The sequence below is a fragment of the Oryctolagus cuniculus genome, chromosome 12 (assembly GCF_051225735.1).
Source record: "Oryctolagus cuniculus isolate XC-2025 breed Fujian yellow rabbit chromosome 12, ASM5122573v1, whole genome shotgun sequence".
NCBI lineage: Eukaryota > Metazoa > Chordata > Mammalia > Lagomorpha > Leporidae > Oryctolagus > Oryctolagus cuniculus.
Genome location: NC_142878.1, coordinates 106,807,989 through 106,832,655, shown reverse-complemented (window position 1 = coordinate 106,832,655; position 24,667 = coordinate 106,807,989). Strand labels below are relative to the sequence as shown.

At 50.4% G+C, this 24,667-nt stretch overlaps 1 protein-coding gene across 10 annotated transcripts in view; it reads left to right on the top strand.

Annotated features, from left to right (window-relative positions):
* The window catches only part of SCAPER (S-phase cyclin A associated protein in the ER), a 439,476-nt gene that overhangs the window by 371,279 nt on the left and 43,530 nt on the right, over positions 1–24,667 (top strand). For all 10 annotated transcript variants that reach the window (XM_070054635.2, XM_051834595.3, XM_051834596.3 and 7 more), the window contains 2 exons: positions 1,191–1,423; positions 20,346–20,501. In XM_070054635.2, coding sequence (XP_069910736.1) covers positions 1,191–1,423; positions 20,346–20,501 — 389 coding nt within the window. The remainder of the gene's footprint in view (positions 1–1,190; positions 1,424–20,345; positions 20,502–24,667) is intronic.

Below are 24,667 nucleotides of genomic sequence, written 5' to 3'. Positions count from 1 at the left end.
ATGTAGGCGTGACCATCCACGAGCGGGGTTAGCTGTGTGGGTCTGCCCGGTCACACTGGGGGACACCACGGCTGTGCCGTGTGCCAGGCGCCCTGCCTCCCTCTGCGTGTGGTTGGACACAAAGATGACTGACACCAGCTGGCTGCCTGGCGGCTGGGTTGAACTCTGTGTGTTGATAAAGATCCTCACTTGAGCCAGGTGGTCTTGTGTTCCCGCCTCTGGTAGATCTGGACAAACAGAGTGGGGATGACGCAGAGGCTGCTGCCCAGGAGCCCGCGGGCAGCTGCGGGGTTTCCCGGGTCTTTCCCCGTTTGTCTTCCGTGAACTGCACACTGGTCCTGGGAGGCCATGGGGACGCTGGTTCGTCTTGTCTGCTCCACTTCTCTTTTTCTTTTTTACAGATTGATTTATTTATTTGAAAGGAAGAGCTCTTCTATCTGCTGGTTCACTCCCCAAATAGCTGCAACAGCCAGTGCTCGGCTAAGCGAGTCCAAAGCCAGGAGCCAGGAGCTTCTTCCCTGTCTCCCATGTGGGCCATCCTCTGTTGCTATCCCAAGCACATTAGCAGGGAGCTGGATTGGAAGTGGAGCAGCCCAGACTTGAACCAGTGCCCATATGGGATGCCAGCATGCAGGCGGCAGCTTAGCCTGCTACACCACAGTTCCAGCCTCTGCCCCACTTCTGATCCAGCTCTCTGCTAATGCACCTGGGCCTGGCACATCCTAGCTGTTGCTAACTCTGCCTTTCAAATAAATAAATAAATCTTTAAAAAAGAGCTTACTCTAACGAAAAAATAATGCCAGATCATCAGATATTTTCTGAGCCCCTATAATTTTACTGTAATTTATCCAATAGAATAAATCTCGAGTAATTACCATGTGTCTACGCATGTGCTAATAAGCATTTTAAATGCATTGGCTTGTGTAATCCCCGCAAGGACCTATGATAGAGGTATTGTCAGCAGCCCTGTTTTATGGATGAGAAAGTTGGAGTCTGGGGGTTGTAACCTGCCCAAGGTCACGCAGGTAGTGAGGGCACCGCTGAGGTCCGGACCGGCAGTCGAGCTTCTGTACGTCTCAGTCCGTCCTTTACAGAATTTCAGAATTATTTATGACTGCAGAAGCGCTCGAGCCCTCCCCGTCCGCTGGTGGCTTCGCCGCGGCACATTGACTGTAGTGTTTCTCTTCTAGGTTTATATTCCAGACGAAAATAATGCTATTTTGGGAAGAAATACAAATAAACAAGTTTTTGAAGGCTTGACGACTGGACTTCTCAAAGTGAGTGCTGCGGTTTTTGGCTGCCTGATTGCCAATCGACCAGATGGGAACAGCCGGCCAGCGACACCAAAAATATCAACACAGGAAATGAAAAGCAAACCCTCCCAAGGTGATGCTTTTAACAGTCGAGTTCAGGACCTCATCAGGTAAGGCTTGCTGGGTTTCTTGTTGACGACTTAAGACGTAGAACTTGGTTCTCTGCTTGAAAAATTACCTTACAGTCATTTTGCCAGTGATTCTGGCCAATGCCATTCACAGATTCCTAGGAGAGGATCTAGCACATTGTGTAGAGAGAAGGGAAAATTCTTGGAATTAGAAGCAATGTAACTGGAGCTCAGCGTGCCGATCTCTGTCCTTAGTCGTACGACGTTAGCCCATGTAGCATCAGAGCTGGTACCACTTTCTTGATGTCACCTCTTTTGGACTCAAGGAGAGAATTTCTGAGACTCCCGCTATCTCCTTTCTTGTTAAAAACCTGGTTCAGGCCTAACACAGCAACCCTAGTGACCCACTGTGGCGGGGAGGGTGCATTGTGTGCGAAGTGCTGCAGTGGGAGTTTCACAGCCCTGGAGGCGGGGCTTTCCGTGCACCCTTCGTAGATGCGGACAGTGCACAGAGGGGGCCAGTGCCTAGCTGGAGATTACCCCGTGCAGTAGGTAGGCGCAGGCGCAGGTGCAGGCGGGAGAGCGGCAGCTGGAGTTCCGACACCTGTTCAAGGTCAGCCCTGCTTCCTCCTGAGGTCCCTTTTCCCCAGGGAAATTTACTCCCTGCTCGGGCATCTGAATTCTTTCTCCCTTGTGAAGCTGGAACCAGGCACGACATTTAATTTCCCAACAGCGCTCCATCTGGTGTTCATCAGTTACCTGTCCCACCTGCAGCGGCTCTGCTGTGGTCCGCCCTGGTCTGGCTGCCGGGCCCACGCATCCTGCTGTGCTCTGGAGCTTGGATGGGTTCATCGGAGGAGAATGCCTCCCTGCGTTTGTGTCTTTCACAGTTCATAAATTCCCTCGGCGTCTTGCAGCGCTCGCTTGGGAGCGGCTGTTCATTCAGCGTCTCCCCTGCCCTGGGTGGCTGTGCTCGCGGGTCCGCCGGCTGCCCGCCCCCTTCCCCTGAGCATATTTACTGCCAGAGAGCAGCAGGCCCTTCGGGTGCACAGCCATTTATCTTACAGCACTTGACTCTTAGCCTCGCTGGCCTTTCTCTTGGTCGCTTGATCCCATTCAATTTCCTCACGTCCTTCTGGCCACGGAGAACTCGGCCGCCTTGGCTGATGAACACCGGCGTGGGGTGCAGCCGACCAGGCCGCTCGGCCATGTGCCCCGGCTGTGGGAGGCGGGAAGGTGGCCGGGCGCTTCATAGCAGCTCCGCCGTGCCTTCCAGGGCTGGGCCGTGCGTTGCCGCCGGTGCTGACACACTTGCCAGGTCCTTGTAGAGGGAGAAGGCGCCGGGGGAAAGCAGCAGTCGTCAAATGTCCCACCAGCCAACGCACGTGACCTTGAGAAATCATTAATAAACACGTGTCACAAACCCGTGCTGCCCTTTCTTCGGGCACGATGGCTTCCTTCCTGCCAGCTGGTGCTGGCCTTGGGGGAGCCTGTGTGGAGCAGCCCAGGCCACACCCATCATCATCCCCTGAACCTCACCCCACGCCCTGCCGCAGCCTGCACCTGGACCTCGGTGTCAGCTGCACAGTGGAAGGGCGAGGGGTCCACACGGTCTGGGAGCTGTTCTCCGGCCCAAAGTCCCGAGACAGGGCCGAGGCAGAGCCTGAGCCGTCCAGCACAGGGGAGCTGACACGGTGGGGGAACTCACTCTCGCCGCTTCCCGCAGCTCAGCCAGCTTCGTGGACCTAAGAGACTCTTGGACATACGCAGCAAAGTATGGTCTCCTGGACTCACTGTATCTTTTTAAAGATTTATTTTATTTACCTGAAAGGCAGAGTTAGAGAGAGAGGGAAAGATAGGGAAGAGATACTCCATCCGCTGATTCTCTCCCCCCAAATGGCTGCAACAGTCAGGGATAGGCCAAGGCAGAAGCCAGGAGCTAGGAGTATTTTCCAGGTCTTCCACATGGGTGCCAGGACTCAAGGATTTGGCCACCTTCCTCTGCTTTCCCAGGCACATTAGCAGGGAACTGGATCAGAAGTGGAGCAGCCAGGACTTGAACCAGTGCCTGTATGGGATGCTGCAGGCAGTGGCTTTTACGCCACAGCATCAGCCCCATGGGCCCATGTTGTGGCAGACACTTCCCGAAGGTCCTGGGATACAAAAGGGAGTAAAAAGACCTCTCGCAGCTCGTCCAGCCAACGTCCTTCGACCATGAAGCATTGGAACTTTTCTGTAAAATGAAAATGTTGGCAATTACAGTGTTTAGCGCAGTTCTAGGAAAGCAATACTGTTTGTGGAACAGAAGCAAATCTCAATCTGAAAAAAATACTGACTTGAAATTTGCTCAGGAAATGGATTCACGCTGGGGTTCCATCATTTTTTCACCGTGTTCCCTTTAGAAGTCTCTCAAACAGGGAGATCTTGTGGCACGGCCGGGAGGCAGGGGGTGGGTGTCAGTCACTGTCGGCAGGGTTTTGGAATCGGGCCTTCTCGGCACAAGGCAGGCACAAAAGGAACAGCTATGAAACCGCACTTCTGGCTGGCACTGTCCAGGCACCAGGCCCTGGCCACACGTCTGGCTGCCGCCCCTCGGGCTGTGGGAGCTCGAAGCTGACTGCATCATCTCTCCACCCCAAGGAGGCCTCCTCTGGCGCCCTCTGTGCTCATCAGTGGCCCTGGTGCCCGGTCAGTCGGTTAGGCCAGCAGCTCTGTGTTGTCAGAGATTCCCCAGTCACCTGACAAAGTCCCAGCCAGGAGAGGCTCCGGCACGTGGCGATCGTCTCCTGGTAACTCGCTCTCCGGCTTGTCACCTTGCCTCCATCAGTGCTCGTGCAGGCCAGGAGTTCAGGCTCCCTTGCAACAGCAGATGGTGCGTCTGTCCTTCCCCTTAAACATAGCATCTTTTTTCCTCATTATAAAACTAGTAAGTAGGGGCCAGCTCCATGGTGTGGCACATTAAGCCACTGCCTGCAACACCAGCATCCCAGATGGACGCCGGTTCAAGTCCCAGCGGCTCTAGTTCTGATCCAGCTCCCTGCTAATGGCCTGGGAAAGCAGTAGAAGATGGCCCAGGTGCTTGGGCCCTGCACCCATGTAGACCTGGAAGAAGCTCCTGGCTCCTGGCTTTGGCCCAGCCCAGCCCTGGCTGTTGCTGCCATCTGGGGAGTGAACCAGTGGATGGAAGATGGTTTTTCTATCTCTTGGTAATTCTGCTTTTCATATAAATAAAATAAATCTTTTAAAAAGAAAACTAGTAAGTAGGGGCAGGTGTTTGGCCTCACTCTTTTGTCCTATTCATGGTGCCTGGGCTCGAGTCCTGGCTCTGCTCCTGATCCCAGCTCCCTGCTGGTGCACTCTGGGAGGCAGCGATGATGGCTCACGTACTTGGGCCCCTGCTCCCCACACGGGAGGCCTGGATGGAGGTCCAGGCTCCAGCTCCAGCTCAGTGCAGGCCTGGCCTCTCTCGGCATTTGGGGAGTGAACCAGAGGACAGGAGCTCTTGGTCTGCCTGGCCAGAAACATTAATTCTTTTTTAAAAAAAGTACTGTGAACTTAGAAAAACAATTTGGGAAACACAGAAAGACGCAATGGATTTTTTAAAAGACATAATAGTTATCTCTAATCCTGTCACCCAAAGACGATTACTGGGTCTGTGCTTTTTGGGCACACATATGTGATCGTTATATTAAAATATTACAGTACTTCCATATACTGTTGTATCTTACTCATTTTTCCAGATCAGCAGGAACGTGCAGGCTAATCTTCGCTGGCCTGCAGGTTCTCCATGACATGGCAGTGATTTGCTTCAGGTCGCATTATTACTCGTTCGGGTGTGCTGCAGTTTTTTGAATTTGTATTTTGTTTTTGTTTTTGCTTGACTTTTACAGAAAACACTGATGAATACCTTTATGTGCTCTTGTTTTCATATGATAGATCTTGAGAAGTAAAATTTCTATTTTTTTTTTCAATTTATTTGAAAGAGTTACAGAGAGAGAAGAGGAGCAACAGAGAGGGAGCTGAGAGCAACAGAGAGAGGGAGATTTTCCATCCGCTGGTTCACTCCCCAGTTGGCTGCAGTGCCCAGGAGCCAGGAGCTTCATCCTAGGCTCCCACATGGGTGGCAGAGGCCCAAACACTTGGACCATCTTCCACTGCTTATCCCAGGCTATTAGCAGGGATAATAGGACCCATAAGGATAAGGATAGGACCCCTAAGGGATGCACGTGTAACAGGCAGCGCCTTTACCTGCTAAGCCACAATGTGAACCCCAAGAGAAGTAGAATTTCTGGGTCAAAGAATATGCATTAAGAATTTTGGGGGCCGGCGCTGTGGCACAGTGGGTTAAAGCCCTGGCCTGCAGCGCCGGCATCCCATATGGGCGCCGGTTCTAGTCCTGGATGATCCTCTTCCAATCCAGCTCTCTGCTGCGGCCTGGGAAAGCAGTAGAAGATGGCCCAGGTGCTTGGGCCCCTGCACCTGCATGGGAGACCCGGAAGAAGCTCCTGGCTCCTGCCTTTGGATCGGTGCAGCTCCAGCCATTGCAGCCATCTGAGGAGTGAACCAGTGGGTGGAAGACCTCTCTCTCTGTCTCTACCTCTCTCTGTAACTCTTTCAAATAAATAAAAATAAATCTTAAAAAAAAAAAAGAATTTTGATCAGGGGCCAGCATTGTGGTTTAACTGGTTGAGCCACCATTTATGTCAACAACAACATCCCATATGGAAGCTAGTTTGAGTCCTGGCTGCTCCACTTCTGATCCAGCTCTCTGCTGATGTGCCTGGGAAAGCAGTGGAAGATGTCCCAAGTGTTTTTACCACTACTCCCACATAGGAGACCTGGAAGAAGCTCCTGGCCCTGGCTTTGGCCTGGCCCAGCTCCAGCTGTTGCAGCCATTTGGGGAGTGAACCATTGGTTGGAAGATTTCTCTCTCTCTCTCTCTCTCTCTCTCTCTCTCTCTCAAACTCTGCATTTCAAATAAATAAATCTTAAATAAAAATAAAAATACGGGCTGACACTGTGGTGTGGCAGGTAAAGCCACCACTTGCCATGCTGGGATCCCGTATGGGCACCGGTTTGAGTCCCAGCAGCTCCACTCCTGATCTCGCTCTCTCTAATGGCGTAGAAAAGCAGAAGATGGCCCAAGTCCTTGGGCCCCTGCACCCATGTGGGAGACCCGGAGGAAGCTCCTGGCTCCTGGCTTTGGATCAGCTCAGCTCCCGCCCTTGTGGCCATTTGGGGAGTGAACCAGTGGATGGAAGACCTCTCCCTCCCTCCCTCCCTCCCTCCCTCTCCCTCCATTCCTCCCTCCCTCCCTCTCTGTCTCTCTGTAACTCTGCCTTTCAAATAAATAAATCTTTAAAAATAAATAAATAGAATTTTGATCAATATTGCTAAATCAGCCTACACGAAGATTACCCATGAGGATGTCCTCATACCCTCAACCTATACAATATTAGGTTTCTTCATTTTTTAAGATTGGTTGGTTGATTAATTTGAAAGAGCATCAGAAAGGGAGAGACAGAGACCTTCCATCCTGTGGTTCACTCCCCAGATGCCCACAGATGTCAGGGACGGAGCCGGCTGAAGCCAGGAACCCAGGACGGGTCCTGGTCTCAGTCGTGGGTGCCGGGGCCCGGGCATTGAGACATCTTCCGCTGCCTTCCCAGGTGCATCAGCAGGGAGCTGGCCATTCCTTTCTACTGCTCTGCGGGGCTGCTGTCAGGGAGTTCCCCACTTACCCTTCCTTTTCACCTTCCTAGCGGTGACACAGCACAGGTCCCTGGAGAACGCTCCTCCTGCACATATGTGCGAGGCTCCCGAGGTCGTGCACCTGCAGGAGGACGCTGCGGGTGAGACATGATAAACGTGTCTTCTGCTTTACCAGGAGGCACCAGATTTTCCTCCAGGGTGGTGCAGATTTCAGCTGCCAACATCAGTAACTAGGAGTTCTCATTGCCCACATCCTTACCAGTGTTTTCAGGTGTCAGTAGGATGGGTAGGGAGTGGCGTGTGATAGCCGTCTTCATGTGTGTTGTCTTTATCACTAGCGTGGCTGGGCATTGTTTATCAGAATTCAGTTGTGGGAAACAGAAAGCCCTGTGGCTGTTTGAAGCACAGAAGGATTTTTTTTTTAATTTTTATTTATTTATTTTTTATTTGACAGGTAGAGTCAGGCAATGAGAGAGAGAGAGAGAAAGGTCTTCCTTCCATTGGTCCACCCCCCAAATGGCCACCACGGCCTGCGCACTGCGCCAATCCGAAGGCAGGAGCCAGGTGCTTCTCCTGGTCTCCCATGGGGTGCAGGGCCCAAGCACTTGGGCCATCCTCCACTGCTTTCCCGGGCCACAGCAGAGAGCTGGACTGGAAGAGGAGCAACCAGGGCTAGAACCAGCGCCCATATGGGATGCCGGTGCTGCAGGCGGAGGATTAGCCAAGTGAGCCACGGCACTGGCCCCACACAAAAGGATTTAATGCAGGGAAGTAGGCGCTTAGAAAATTACCGGAAAGACTGCCAGAGCAGGTGCTAGGCCGGGTCTCCGGGAATGAGGGTCGGCACAGCACTGCACACCTGAAGAGCTGCTTTCTGCGTCAACATCGAGAGCTGCTGTGGCTTCAGAATGCAGGGGTGCTGGCCGGAGGCCTGCAGTGCAGTAACTGTGCTGAGCTGGGCGAGGGCTCCGGAAGCTGCACCCACGTAGGTGCTGACCCCAGAACCACGCAGTGTCACCTGGATCTGTGCCCACCCCAGACAGATGCCCCAGCTCCTCTCTGAATCGCCAGCAGAGTGGCTTCATGGCCCCTCTGCAGATGGAGAAACACCCAGGAGTGGCACGCCTTCCTTTTTTCCTTGCACGTGTAACTTTTTAATTAAATAAACACACAGAGCTGATGGCTGCTCCACCGGACAGCGCAGTTCTGTTAATTGTTAAATTCTTTCCTCGTTCTAACAGTGACTAAATGAGGAGTGACTACATCGGGGTCTCCGAGCCTCACTGTGGGTTTGTTTCCATCGGCTCGGCCAGGTTTTGCCTCGTGCATCCTGAGGTTCTGTTGTTGGCGCGCGTAGGACTGGTGGCTCTCAGCTGTGGTGGAGATGGCCCTTTGCTCATTGGTCTTTCTTTGTGGTAAACGCCCCATGTTTTGAGGCTAGGTGTCTGATACTAATACTTCTTACATGCACTGTTTGGTCTTTTTCCATTCTTGACAGGTTTTCTGTGTAACGATGTTACCACAATGTATACAACGCCCATCATTTCTTGTGAAAAATCAGCATTGATGCATCTTGTTTCCCCTACAGCTCACGTGTGTCTTTGCTCTGGCTACTTTCAAGCTCTCTCTCGCTCGCTCGCTCGCTCTCTCTCTCTCTCTCGGATTTATGCATTTGAAAGGCAGCAAATTAGGAACAGCTACATTATATGTGACGATCAAACACTGAACACTTCACCTCTAAGATTGTTTCTTTTTTAAAAAAAATGATTTTATTTATCTCATAGATAGAGTTACAGAGAGAGGGAGAGAGAGAGAGGTCTTCCATCTTCTGGTTCACTCCCCAGGTGGCCACAGCGACCTGAGCCGCGCTGATCCAAAGCCAGGAGCCAGGAGCTTCTTCCTGGTCTCCCATGCAAGTGCAGGGGCCCAAGCACTTGGTCCATCTTCTACTGCTTTCCCAGGCCACAGCAGAGAGCTGGATCGGAAGAGGAGCAGCCAGGACTAGAATCAGCACCCATATGGGATGCTGGCACTTCAGGCCAGGGCTTTAACCTGCTGTGCCACAGCGCCGGCCCCTAAGATTGCTTCTCTTTGAGAATGCACAGGGCCTGTCCACTGTCGCTGCTTTTATTCAGCGTTGTACTGGAAGTTCACAGAGGGGAGAAGGAACGACAAGGCAGGAAGCTCATAAAGGAGAAAACAAAGCTATCGGTATTTGCAGTGTCACGATTGCACATGTAGAAAATTATGTAATCTTCCAAGAGAAAACGACTGCACAGATAATAAGGTTTTAGCAAGGTTGTGGGATACAAGCCCAGCACCGGCAGAAATCAATTCTATTGCTGTGTTTAGCAACAAATAGTTAGGAGTTAAAATGGTTTAAAAGAATGCCATTTATAAAAGCAGAAAATGTCAGAGAACTGAGTGAATCTCATAAAAGATGCAGCAGCTCTATGAAGCATTGCTGAGAGAAAGTGAGGACGACAGAAATAAATAGAGATTTATGTTGTTTCTGTGCCTCAGCAGATACCGTGAAAGGATCGTGTCTCACAGTGTGATTAACAGATTCAGTGCGCTTCTAACCAAGATCTCGTGGGCTTTTGAAAGAAATTTGCAAGTCAGTTCTAAAATCTACAGGGAAATGCCAGAGATCTAGAACAGCCAGAACAATTTTGGAGAGGAGTAATTAGATCAGAGGACTTGCCTCACTTGGAAACTTACTACAGAATCGCACTAATTGAGACAGTATATTGTTGATGGAAAAATAATCCAATCGGTCAGAATGAATTGAGAGTTCAGAATTAGACGACACATATACACCATTGATTTTTCAAAATTGTTTGGCTAAGTTCTTTTTTTAATAGATTATATTTTAAGGTGGTTTTAAAGTTAACACCAAAATCGAGTGGAAAGTAGAGAGCACCCCTGTGAACTCCCGGCCTCCACACATCCGGCCTCCCCCCGTCAGCCTCCCGCACTGGGGCGTGTGCCTGTTATCATCCGTGAGCCTACACTGACGTCAGTGTCACCTCAGGATCCATAGCTTACGTTAACACTCCCTCTGTGGATTCTGTGGATTTGGGCACATGTACAATGACGTGTATCCATCAGTACAGCACCGTACAGCTCCCTTGTACTCCACCTGTTTGCCCTCTCTCCCAGCCCCTAGCAACCTCTTGCCAGTGGATTTTTGGTCAAGGGATCAAATGAATTCAATGGTGAAAGGAAAGTCCTCTTTTAAAGATTTATTTAATTTATTTGAAAGGCAGAAGTAGAGAGAGAGGTTTTCCAACCACTGATTTCACTCCTCAAATGACTGCAGTGGCTGGGGCTAGACCGGGCCAAACTGAAGAGCCAAGAACTCCAAGTCTCCCACGTGTGTGGCAGGGGCCAAGCACTTGGGGCCACCCTCTGCTGCTTTCCCAGAGGCATTGATAAGAAGCTGGATCAGAAGCAGAGTAGCTGGGACTCAAACCAGCACTCTAGTATGAGATAACAGCATGGCCCCAGTAAGTCCTTTTAATGAATAGTGCCGCAACAACTGGATATCCACATGGAAGAAAATTAACCTGCCACCACACGCAAAATTAGAACATATTTAAACATTGACCCACGAGACTTCTAGTGAAAATTATAGAAGTACAACTTTAAAATCCTGGGTTAGGGAAAGATTTCTTTGGATCCAAATACTTGATGAAAGATAATATGGAAATAGCCAATGAACACGTGGAAAGATGTTCAATATTATCATTTATCAGGGAAAAGCAAAATAAAGGGACAGCCAGGTACTTTTTCAAGTCCAAATGGCCAAATATTAAAAATGGACCAAATAGATTGGGGCGGAGCCAAGATGGCGGAATAGTGAGGGCACACACCGATAGTCCAGGAAAAGATAGTTTAATAAAAGTGGAGTTACTGGAGCCTCAGGAAAAGGCTCAGAAAAAATTTGCAGAGGAAACTCTTCCGGATCTAGTGGATGTGACACGGAGGACCTACGGGCAGAGCAAGGTCACACACCGCGTGGAAGCCCAGCCACAGAGTCTGCGCGCCAGCGCTGGAAGGAGAGATTTAAATGACACTATAGCCCAAATGGATCTAACAGATATCTACAGAACTTTTCATCCTACACATAAAGCATTTCCATTCTTCTCAGCAGTACATGGAACCTTCTCTAGGATTGACCACATATTAGGCCATAAAGCAAGTCTCAGCAAATTCAAAAGAATTAGAATCATACAATGTAGCTTCTCAGACCATAAAGGAATGAAGTTGGAAATTAGCAACTCAGGAATCCCTAGAGCATGCGCAAACACATGGAGATTGAACAACATGCTCCTGAATGAACAATGGGTCATAGAAGAAATTAAAAGAGGAATCAAAAACTTTCTGGAAGTAAATGAGGATAACAGCACAACATACCAAAACTTACGGGATACAGCAAAAGCAGTTGTTAAGAGGAAAGTTTATATCAATAGGTGCCTACATCAAGAAATTGGAAAGGCACCAAATAGATGAGCTTTCAATTCATCTCAAGGATCTAGAAAATCTGCAGCAAACCAGACCCAAATCTAGTAGAAGAAGAGAAATAATTAAAATCGGAGAAGAGGGCTGGCGCCGCGGCTCACTAGGCTAATCCTCCGCCTAGTGGCGCTGGCACACCGGGTTCTAGTCCTGGTTGGGGCGCCGGATTCTGTCCCAGTTGCCCCTCTTCCAGGCCAGCTCTCTGCTGTGGCCAGGGAGTGCAGTGGAGGATGGCCCAGGTGCTTGGGCCCTGCACCCCATGGGAGACCAGGAAAAACACCTGGCTCCTGGCTCCTGCCATCGGATCAGCGCGGTGCGCCAGCCGCAGCGCACCGGCCGCGGCGGCCATTGGAGGGTGAACCAACAGCAAAAGGAAGACCTTTCTCTCTGGCTCTCTCTCTCACTGTCCACTCTGCCTGTCAAAAAAAAAAAAAAAAATCGGAGAAGAAATCAACAGGATTGAATCAAAAAAAAATTACAAAAAGTCAGCCAAACGAGGAGCTGGTTTTTTGAAAAAATAAACAAAATTGACACCCCATTGGCCCAACTAACTAAAAAAAGAAGAGAAAACACCCAAATCAATAAAATCAGAGATGAAACAGGAAACGTAACAACAGACACCACAGAAATAAAAAGAATCATCAGAAATTACTACAAGGACTGGTATGCCAGCAAACAGGGTAGTCTATCAGAAATGGATAGATTCCTGGACACATGCAACCTACCTAAATTGAACCAGGAAGACATAGAAAACCTAAACAGACCCATAACTGAGACAGAAACTGAAACAGTAATAAAGGCCCTCCCAACAAAGAAAGCAGGACCAGATGGATTCACTGCTGAATTCTACCAGACATTGAAAGAAGAACTAACTCCAATTCTTCTCAAACTATTCAGAACAATTGAAAAAGAGGGAATCCTCCCAAATTCTTTCTATGAAGCCAGCATCACCTTAATTCCTAAGCCGGAAAAAGATGCAGCATTGAAAGAGAATTACAGACCACTCTCCCTGATGAACATAGATGCAAAAATCCTCAATAAAATTCTGGCCAATAGAATGCAACAACACATCAGAAAGATCATCCACCTAGACCAAGTGGGATTTATCCCAGGTATGCAGGGATGGTTCAATGTTCGCAAAGCAATCAACATGACACACCACATTAACAGACTGCAGAAGAAAAACCATATGATTATCTCAATATACTCAGAGAAAGCATTTGATAAAATACAACACTCTTTCATGATGAAAACTCTAAGCAACCTGGGTATGGAAGGAACATTCCTCAATACAATCAAAGCAATTTATGAAAAACCCACAGCCAACATCCTATTGAATGGGGAAAAGTTGGAAGCATTTCCACTGAGATCTGGTACCAGACAGGGATGCCCACTCTCACCACTGCTATTTTATAGTAATCAAAGTTTTAGCCAGAGCTATTAGGCAAGAAAAAGAAATTAAAGGGATACAAATTGGGAAGGAAGAACTCAAACTATCCCTCTTTGCAGATGATATGATTCTTTCTTTAGGGGACCCAAAGAACTCTACTAAGAGACTATTGGAACTCATAGAAGTTTGGCAAAGAAGCAGGATATAAAATCAATGCACAAAAATCAACAGCCTTTGTATACATAAGCAATGCCACGGCTGAGGAAGAACTTCTAAGATCAATCCCATTCACAATAGCTACAAAAACAATCAAATAACTTGGAATAAACTTAACCAAGGACATTAAAGATCTCTACAATGAAAATTTAAAAAAAAAAAAAAAAAAAAAAAAAAAAAAACAAAGAAATAGAAGAAGATACCAAAAAATGGAAAAATCTTCCATGATCATGGATTGGAAGAATCAATATCATCAAAATGTCCATTCTCTGGCAGATGTCCTAAATAGCACTCTAGCCTCAGAATCAGCCCTAAAGGCACTCGGATCTGGCTGAAAAGCCCATGAGAGTATTTCAGGCATGGAAAGCCAAGACACTCTGGCAAAAAGATCTCTGTGAGTGAGATCCCAGTGGAAAGAACAGGTCTTCAAAGAGGGAGGTGCCTTTCTCTGAAGGGAGGAGAGAACCTCCACTTTGACTATGACCGTGTCTAAACAAGATAAGAGTCGGAGAACTCAAGGGGCTTCCATAGCCTTGGAAACTCATGACTGGTGCATAGGGAGATTACTGATGCCATAAACAGGAGTGTCAATTGGTAAAGTCAACAACAGGAGTCACTGTGCACTTACTCCTCATGTAGGATCTCTGTCCTTAACGTGCTGTACACTGAGGCTTAATGCTATAACGAGTACTCAAACAGTATATTTCACTTTGTGTTTCTATGGGGGTGCAAACGACTGAAATCTTTACTTAATGTACACTAAACTGATCTTCTGTAAAAAAAAAAAAAAAAAAAAGAAAGAAAGAAAGAAATTATCAATTCCCAACTTGACTCTCACTGGGATTAAACATGACAATAGGTCAGATCTGATTTCATCATCATTTAAAAAAAATCATCTATTATTTTTCACTTTATGTTTCTGTGTGGGAGCAAACTGTTGAAATACTTACTTAAGGTATACTAAGCTGATCTTCTGTATATTAAGATAATCGAAAATGAATCTTGATGTGAATGGAAGGGGAGAGGGAGTGGGAAAGGGGAGGGTTGTGGGTGGGAGGGACGGTATGGGGGGGAAGCCATTGTAACACATGAGTCGTACTTTGGAAATTTATATTCATTAAATAAAAGATAAAAAAAAAACAGCCTATCATAGGACTTCTCAAACCCCTGTAATTGTATGAGTTACTTTCTCTACTCAATCTCCTCTCATCTGTCTCTCTGCTTGTGTGTCTATCATCTATTTATCTTCAACATCATCATTATCAACATCATTATTATCTCTCTGGCTGTTGGTCATATCTCTCTGGAGAAACCTGATGAATACAGATAATATGGCTATTTAAAAAAAAAAAAAAGTCCATTCTCCCAAAAGCAATTTACAGATTCAATGCAATACCAATCAAGATACCGAAGACCTTCTTCTCAGATATGTAAAAAATGATGCTGAAATTCATATGGAGACACAGGAGACCTCGAATAGCTAAAGCAATCTTGTACAACAAAAACAAAGCTGGAGGCATCACAATGCCAGATTTCAGGACATACTACAGGGCAGTTGTTATCAAAACAGAATGGTACTGGTACAGAAACAGGTGGATAGACCAATGGAACAGAATAGAAACACCAGAAATCAATCCAAACATCTACAGCCAACTTATATTTGATCAAGGATCTAAAACCAATTCCTGGAGCAAGGACAGTCTATTCAATAAATGGTGCTGGGAAAATGGATTTCCACGTGCAGAAGCATGAAGCAAGACCCCTACCTTTCACCTTACACAAAAATCCACTCAACATGGATTAAAGACTTAAATCTACGACTGGACACCATCAGATTATTAGAGAACATTGGAGAAACCCTGCAAGATATAGGTACTGGCAAAGACTTCCTAGAAAACACCCCAGAAGCACAGGCAGTCAAAGCCAAAATTAACATTTGGGACTGCATCAAATTGAGAAGTTTCTGTACTTCAAAAGATACAGTCAGCAGAGTGAAGAGGCAACCGACAGAATGGGAAAAAATATTTGCAAACTACGCAACAGATAAAGGGTTGATAACCAGAATCTACAAAGAAATCAAGAAACTCCACAACATCAAAACAAACAACCCACTTAAGAGATGGGCCAAGGACCTCAATAGACATTTTTCAAAAGAGGAAATCCAAATGGCCAACAGACACATGAAAAAATGTTCAAGATCACTAGCAATCAGGGAAATGCAAATCAAAACCACAATGAGGTTTCACCTCACCCTGGTTAGAATGGCTCACATACAGAAATCTACCAACAACAGATGCTGGAGAGGATGTGGGGGAAAAAGGACACTAACCCACTGTTGGTGGGAATGCAAACTGGTCAAGCCACTATGGAAGTCAGTCTGGAGATTCCTCAGAAACCTGAATATAACCCTACCACACGACACAGCCATCCTACTCCTTGGAATTTACCCAAAGGAAATTAAATTGGCAAACAAAAAAGCTGTCTGCACATTAATGTTGATTGCAGCTCAATTCACAATAGCTAAGACCTGGAACCAACCCAAATGCCCATCAACAGTAGACTGGATAAATAAATTATGGGACATGTACTCTATAGAATACTATGCAGCAGTCAAAAACAATGGAATCCGGTCATTTGCAACAAGATGGAAGAATCTGGAAAACATTATGCTGAGTGAATTAAGCCAGTCCCAAAGGGACAAATATCATATGTTCTCCCTGATCGGCGACAACTAACTGAGCTCCAAAGGGGAAACCTGTTGAAGTGAAATGGACACTATGAGAAACAGTGAATTGATCAGCTCTTGTCCTGACTGTTGATGTACTATGTAATACTTTATCCATTCTAGTATTTTTTTGTTCTATTACTATTGGTTGAACTCTGTAATTAACACACAATTATTCTTAGGTGTTTAAATTTTAACTGAAAAGTGATCCCTGTTAAATATAAGAATGGGAATTAGAGAGGGAGGATATGTACAATTTGGGACATGCTCAATCGGACTTGCCCCAAATGTTGGAGTTAGAAATGTGCCAGGGGATTCCAATACAATCCCATCAAGGTGGCATGTACCAATGCTATCTCACTAGTCCAGGTGATCAACTTCAGTTCACAGTTGATCACACTCATAGGTCTAAGAGTCAAAAGGATCACACAAACAAGACTAGTGTCTGCTAATACTAACTGATAGAATCAAAAAGGGAGAGAACTATCCAACATGGGAAGTGGGATACACAGCAGACTCATCGAATGGCAGATGTCCTACATAGCACTCTGGCCTCAGAATCAGCCCTTAAGGCATTCGGATCTGGCTGAAGAGCCCATGAGAGTATTTTAGGCATGGAAAGCCAAGACACTCTGGGGGAAAAAAAAAAAGACCTAAATGAAAGATCTGTGTGAGTGAGATCCCAGTGGAAAAAATGGGGCCATCAAAGAAGGAGGTACCTTTCTCTGAAGGGAGGAGAGAACTTCCACTTTGACAGGCCGGCGCCGCGGCTCACTAGGCTAATCCTCCGCCTAGCGGCGCCGGCACACCACGTTCTAGTCCCAGTTGGGGCGCCGGATTCTGTCCCGGTTGCCCCTCTTCCAGGCCAGCTCTCTGCTGTGGCCAGGGAGTGCAGTGGAGGATGGCCCAGGTGCTTGGGCCCTGCACCCCATGGGAGACCAGGAAAAACACCTGGCTCCTGGCTCCTGGCTCCTGGCTCCTGCCACCAGATCAGCGCGGTGCGCTGGCCGCAGCGCGCCGGCCGCGGCGGCCATTGGAGGGTGAACCAACGGCAAAAGGAAGACCTTTCTCTCTCTCTCTCTCTCTCACTGTCCACTCTGCCTGTAAAAAAAAAAAAAAAGAACTTCCACTTTGACTATAACCCTGTCGGAATAAGATCGAAGTCAGCAAACTCAAAAGGCTTCCATAGCCTTGGCAACTCATGACTAGAGCCTAGGGAGATTACTGACACCATAAAAAAGAGTGTCAAATTGTTAAGTCAACAACAGGAGTCACTGTGTACTTACTTCTCATGTGGGATCTGTCCTTAATGTGTTGTCCAATGTGAAGTAATGCTATAACTAGTACTGAAACAGTATTTTACACTTTGTGTTTCTGTGTGGGTGCAAACTGATGAAATCTTTACTTAATATATACTAAATGGATCCTCTGTATATAAAGAAAATTGAAAATGAATCTTGATGTGAATGGAATGGGAGAGGGAGCAGGAGATGGGAGGGGTCCGAGAGGGAGGGAAATTAATTGTACTTTGGAAATTTATATTTACTAAATAAAAAAAAAGAAAAAAGAATGAATAAAAAAATGGCCAAAATATATAAAAAAAAAAAAAACAGATTGACAGTGCCACATGTCAGTGAGGACATGGAGCTGTAGAACAGCCAGGGCCCTGAAGCACTGCTGGGGCATACAGTGGTACCACTGCTTTGCAGGCTGCCCAGCAACTTGTGAAGGTAGACGTGGCGATCTGTGACTCGGCAGTTCTACCCGCAGGTATTTGCCCCAAAGAAGTAAGAACTCGTGCTCAGAAGGACTTGCCCACGAATATTCATAGAAATCTTATTTATAATAATGAAAAACGGGCCTGCGCCGCAGCTCAATAGACTAATCCTCAGCCTTGCGGTGCCAGCACACCAGGTTCTAGTCCCGGTCGGGGCGTCGGATTCTGTCCTGGTTGGCCCCTCTTCCAGTCCAGCTCTCTGCAGTGGCCAGGAAGGCAGTGGAGGATGGCCCAAGTGCTTGGGCCCTGCACCCCATGGGAGACCAGGAGGAAGCACCTGGCTCCTGGCTTCAGATTAGCGCGGTGTGCCAGCCACTGCAGCCATTGGAGGGTGAACCAACGGCAAAGGAAGACCTTTCTCTCTGTCTCTCTCCCTCTCACTGTCCACTTTGCCTGTCAAAAAAAAAAAAAATAATGAAAAACGTTGGGGTAACCCGTATGTCCGTCAGCAGGAGTGGGACAGCTGTGAGGCATCAGGCAGTGGAATACTGACGGGCACGAAAGGGGTGCATGGCTGTCCTGGGCGCCACGAGTGAACCTCCCAGCACCGCTCTGCAGAGGGCGCTCAGTGACGTCACTGTCAGGCAGGTGGGAAGAGATGGCTCTGAAGACAAGGAGACTTCCTGTGGTGGAGACTGTCCCTTAGCTTTTTGTAAAGATTTTGCTTGTTTATTCAGAAGACAGAGGGACAGGAGGACACAGAGACCAAGACCTTCCATCTGCTGGTTGATTCCAGACTCCTATGACAGCCAGGGCTGGGCTGGACAGGAGCCAGGAGCTCCATCCAGGTCTCTCTGTGGGTGCAGAGGCCCAAGAACTTGTGCCATTTTCCACTGCCTTCCAACGTGCATGAGCAGGGAGCTGGATCAGAGCAGAGTAGCCGGCATGCAGTGTGGGATGTCGACGTCGCAAGCAGCCGCATAAGCCTCCACGCTGTGTTCCCTGCTTCCTTTAATGCAGGATTGCTTGGATTTGTGTACGAAGGGACTTCAGAAAGTTTGTGGAAATTTGAATGTAGAATATGTTTATTTTCATGCATGTGCGGTTTCTTCATAATCTGCATTTTCATGAATGTTTTGAAGATCCCTAGGGATTGTCAAAGCTTGTCAAGCCCCCAAGTGTCTACATTCATCGTTTGTAATGTATTCCTCAGTAGAAAGCAGTTTGTTTTATTTCTTGTTTAAAATTAAATAGGCTATTTAAAAAAATAGCAGAGAGAACGGGTCAAGGCAGGGATCAAGGCTGTCAGAGCAGGAAGACAAAAGGTGTGAAGGACAAACGGCACTGAAAGGCAGATACTGGGTCTGCCCAAGCAGACCGGGAGAAGTGCACCTGCAACACAGAGGACAGAGGGCGTGTCCAGTGAAAGAGCCTCACCTCCACACAGAGGACAGAGGGCGTGTCTAGTGAGAGAGCACCCATCACCTCCACACAGAGGAGAGAGGGCGTGTCCAGTGAGAGAATGCCCACCTGCCTTGGTTGTGGTCTGGCTTCCATAGCCCTTTGCAGACTGCGTGGAGCAGGCAGAAGGCGGGGCTTCCGCCATGGGCTCACTCGCTGCCAGGATCCTCGTGAAACCCCTTTTAAACCGACGAGTACTGTGCAAATACCCGGGTCAGTTCTCAAAGTCTGTCCTGTGCGTGAGATATAGCGAGATCTCCCTGTGTTGTGGCCCTCCCCGTGCCAGAGGAGGGCTGTGGCCATCATTTCGTGCCCCCTGGAGCCTGGGCTTTAGGAGCTGCTCGGCAGACAGGCGCTGGCTACTGTGAAAGGCGGGCGTCGTGGGCCTGCACGAGATGGGCTGCAGTGTGGCTGAGTGGTCAGATGCTGTCCCTTACAGGGCGTGTCCAGGCGGGAGCCGCGGTGCCTGCGCAGGCATCGCTGCAAGTGCTGGGTTCCAGAAACTGCTGCGTTGGCAGTGCCGCCCTGTTCACGCGTGTGAATGCCGTGGCACGGGATCCGTGTGAAACCTCCAGGCTGAGACTGCTTTATCCGCCGGGCCTCTTGCAGTCCTAAAATGCTGCTTTGTGGACTGAGGAGAGACCTGCTGTTGTGGGTCCAGTTGAATAAACGGCTCCAGGAAGCTGTACTGCCCTGACAGCATGAAAGGGCTTTTTCAATGTCATTGTCACCCTGAGGGTGGTACTTTCATGACAGAAGCAATGAGATTCTCAGTGTGTTGTGCTCCTGGAGAACCCGCAGTCGGCGTTAGAAGTCTAAGTTGTAACAAGAGTATCTGAGTGGCATCATCCTACCTGCCCCATCCCTGTATTCCCGTGAATCTAAGAGCATTGAGCCTTATCCTGAGTCCTGGCACCTGTTAACCCTTCAGACCAGCGAGAACGCTCAGTATCCCATCCGTATGCCTTTCCCGTAAGGTAACACGATCATGGCCGAAACAGAGCAGACAGACAGGAACGACAGGAGTAGCTAATTACTCAGGACCCAGTCTTGGGAAATTGAGGCTTGACTCAAACTGTGTTGTGTCTGCATGTTTGGGGGTCCAGGCCTGTGCAGGGTGAGACTGATGGCAGAAGGTGAAGAGGGTGGCCGGTTTTCAGAACTGCTGTGTTTACAGTCCTGCGCTTCTGATGGGTAACGTGCGTTTCTCCCCCGAATCTAGCTACGTGGTGAACATTGGTCTGATCGACAAGCTGTGTGGCTGCTTCCTGTCGGTGCAAGGCCCGGTGGACGAGAACCCCAAGACGGCCGCGTTCCTGCAGCACGCCGCCGGCCTCCTGCACGGCCTGTGCACGCTGTGTTTGGTGGTCTCGGGAAGGTAAGGCCTCCGCGGCCTCGGGCCCTCTCGGCTGCTCTCAGCCTGCAGGGCGCTTGCCTTGTTTTGCCGGTCTTGGGATCATTCCACAGGGCCCCTTCCGCGAGTGGCTTTCCATGTCGAGGGGGTGATGAGCTCTCCTTTTCCCGGGCCACCTGCTCCTGCCAGTTTTTCTTGCTGGCAGAGCCCTGAGAAGCCGTGCAGCCATGTGCCGCTGAGACCCGTGAGAGCCGAGTGGTTGTCCCGGGCAGTGGATCAGTGAGCAAGTGTAGGCCCAGTCCAGCCAGGCCCTCAGCCCGGGGTGCCCACCGCGCAGTGCTGGTGGGCTGTCCTACAGACTCCGAGGGTTGGCTCTCTTCCCTCTGCCCCTTCTTCCCAGAGCATCCATGGACAAGCGGCTCCTGGAATCACCCACGCTCCCCGGGCCAGGTGGAAGCCAGAGTACCAGCCTGGTGGGCTGTTTAAACCCCCGCCTCCAGCCCACCCTCAGGGTGACCCCCACAGACAGGGTTCCTGTAGAAATAACAGGGAGCCCCTGGGAGGCCCCAAACTGTCCCTGGCGACGGTGGCTCGGTGTTTCTAATGGACAGAGATGTGCGCCTCCAGCGAGCTGAGACTGCTCAGTACAGTGGTTTCCCGAGTTAAACTCCAGGCAGCGCTTGTTGGTATTATGCGTGTGCTTTTATCTCCCGTCTGTATTCAGCGTGTGCAGAATATTTTGTGAGCGGGAACTTGACTTCAAAAATGAACTCCTCCCACAGTTGTTAGTCTGTTACACACGGGCGCCCTAAGCCACCTGTTCTTCCTCTTACCCAGGCCCTCACCAGCGGTCCCGGAGTCAAGGCTGAGAAGTCAGGGAAGCCGCGTGGCCTGTGTTCAGGGTCCCGAGTTCAGGAAATGCAGGCAGAGCCTTCCTTCCAGACTTGGATGCGGGCTCAGCAGTGCCTGCGTCTGGCTCCGTGACCCGCGAGGGCTGGGCTAGTGTTGTACTACACAGAGGCTCGCGGCAGTAACGGCTGCAGCCTGCGGGCCGCCGTGCTGCCCGGGTCATGCCACATGCAGTGGCCAGGCCCCTCCCTGGGGTGTCCTCGGGCAGGAAGCCCCTTCCAGCCTAACAGGGCTGCAGCCTGCGGGCCGCCATGCTGCCCGGGTCACGCGTGTGCAGTGGCCAGGCCCCTCCTTGGGGGTGTCCTCGGGCAGGAGGCCCCTTCCAGCCTGGCTCTGCTGTGTGGCACAGCACACAGCCGCCAGCATCTGAAGCATGTGTTGCTTGTCCTGGTTTGGATGCAGATGAGTATCACAAGCGTGAGTGTTCCCCCGTGTGGCAGTCGGTTGTACGGGTTGTGGCTTCCACTTTGACGGACACGCAGATTCGGTCGTGTGGAAGACGCCCGAAGCTCGGGCAGAGTCCCTGGGTTCTGCAGGGGAAGCATCTGAGCCAAAGGGGCTTGAACGAGGCCCCGAGGTCGCCGGCCTGGTGCCACCCTGTGCACTTGACTTCGTAGTACTCAGGACATGCAAGCAGATGCGTCCTGTTCCTGAAGACTGTCTCTGTGTGTGTGGGAGACGGGAGCCGTGCTGAGCGCCTGACCCGTGGCAACACCATGCGAGGCTCCAGGGGCCCTGTACTCAGGGAGCCAGACACCCGCTCTGGCGCAGGGGAGGAGGGAAGGCGCTGGGGGGTGGGCTCTGAAGGCTCCAGGACAGCAAGGGAAGGGAAGCATTGAGCTGAAAGGGGCACCGTGTGCGCAGTGGTGGTCAGGTTGTGCCTTGGCCCTCCTGGAGGCCACCTGCCATGGCTCCCGTGCTCGGTGGGGCATCAGTGTTGTGCCTCTGCCCGCCTGGAGGCCACCTGCCACAGGTCCTGTGCTTCTCTGCCTGGGGCTGTTCCCTGGACAGGGAGCCACTTCCAGAGTGCAGGAGCGCTCACACCCACACGCGTGCCCTGAAGCAGTAGCAGGTGGGCAGTGCCCAGCGTCCCCAGCCCTCACCCGTGTGACGAACCTTCTTTGCCGCCTCTCAGAGAGACCCTGGCGTAAGCTGCCCATAACACGTCCTCAGCCAGCGTGTCTCCCTTCCCTGCGTCCCACTCCTTCCTCACGGATAATGCCCTCACGCCCGCAGCCTTGTTCCAGGAAATGCTCTGGGCGCGCAGGCCCTGCCCGGCGTGCTGTCCAGGTGGAGGCCGCCACACGAGCAGCAGAGCTGACGGGGAGCATCTGAAGGCCAGCGTGGGCCTGGAGCCGGGGAGGGGCGGGCAGACCGCTGCCCAGCAGGTGCTGCAGAAAGGTGGCAGAGGGAAGGGCAGAGGCTGGCGCGTGTCCCCGTGAGTGACGTGGAGGGCCGTGGGGCCATGGACGTGGAGAGGAGCCAGCGCGTTGACGACAGGGAGTAAGTCGGGGAAATGGCATCACTCAGGCCTGATGGGTACCTAGAACAACTTGGAGATTTCTGACTGGAGAACTGAGAGTGGCCGACGGTGCAGTGGCCAGTCAGGACGAGCCGTTTTGTGCAGGCAGTAGGGCTTTGGGCATGGACACGCCTAGGGATTGCCCAAGGAGACCAGGTTCTGGGCGCCCGTGTGCACGAGTGTGAAACAGAGGTGTGTCTGTGCAGGTACACAACCGGGGTTAAGGCACCGTTTTCCTCTTGGCGGTTCTTCTCGACAGTATAATTTCTGTCTTCAACGTCAGTTACCCGGCAGCTTTCTGTTCGTAGCACTCGTTATGAAAGCAGATTTTCCTAGGGAAAAAGAGTCCAGGTGGTTTCCGGGCTGGGCTGCCCTGGGCAGTTCTTAGCGGCATCTGCATGAGCTGCTTCCAGGGAGGGGCCAGGGAGAAGGCCTTGCTGCTGTCTCGCCTCCGCCCGCCATGGCCCACGGCCCCAGCAGCAGCCCGTGGAAGACGTCTCGAGCCTTCTGCTTCTGCACATCTCTTCACCTCTCCTCTGCACGGTGTTCGTCTTGCTTCCTTTCTCCTCATTGACGCTGCATTTGCTGCCGTAGCCGTAAACTTGGAGACCTGCTGGAGCGGGGTGCACACGTGTTAGCGTCTAGGAAGAAAAGTAGCGTGGTTTTTGCTTCATTGGAGTAATTCGCATAATGCCTGTTGTGGCTGCCGGGGGCCGGCCGGGCGTCCAGGAAACCTTGTGCTCAAAGGCCTAGAAGACAAAGAGGAGCCGGAGGAGCCTCTGAAACCTGCCCTTGTGGCTGGCTGGCCTGGCCGGCCTCACACAATGAAGCAGCCTAATTGCTAGCCCAGGCCCTGAGTCAACAAGGCACCGCCCGCGGGCGGCCACCCCCGCTGGGGAGCCCGGCAGGTCCGCCTTGGCTGCCCCTCGCCTATTGTGCCCCTAATCTTCTAATTTTGACCTGGGCTTTCAGAAAGTCAACTTGGGTGTCAGAATGTGTACTGTTAATCTGCCCTTCAACGTGGGGGAGAAGAGCGGTACGGGGCTGGGGGTTTGGGCAGTGAACTTGCGTTTCCTCAGGTAGAAGCTGAGGTTGTGGTCCTCGGCGGGAAGGGTTGCTCCTCGCTCCAGAATCCTCACACGGGAGCGGTGGGCGGTGGGCGGCCCCGCATTCCTCTCACCGGACCAAAGTCCGAGCCGCTAGCAGGACGCCCGGCAGGGCCTCTGTGGGTGCCTGTGACTCCCTCGGTTTTCCACGCGTGGGCCTCCTGGGAGAAAAGACAGACGAGCAGTGTCCAGATGCCTGCACCGCGCTCTGCACGCCCCGCGAGGTGCGGCCCCTTTAACAACAGAGCTCACTGCAGGAGAACAGTAGGGAGCCGGCACGCGCTGCAGCCAAGACAGGGCCTGCACCTGGAGGACCTAAGGGCTGAGCCCCCCGTTCCGAGGACTCCATCGTGTTTCTGACCACACGGGGAAGGTTACTCTGAATCCGAATATTTTTACACAACAAGAAATGTATTGTATGAATTTGCGTTCCGCATTTTCACTTCCAGAAACTCCCCTAAGAAAATGTGTTTTGGCCAGCGTCTTGGCAGCTGTAGAAAGATGAGAGTGACTTGTCATTGAGCCCGTTGATTATGTGGATGTAAATGAGCGCCTCTCGAGTGTTTTAGGATGCTTGAAAACCGTTTGTTCGTTGGAGCAAAGGTAAACTTCAACCCCGCCCGCCCGCCTGTTCCTTCACTCACTGAGCAAAT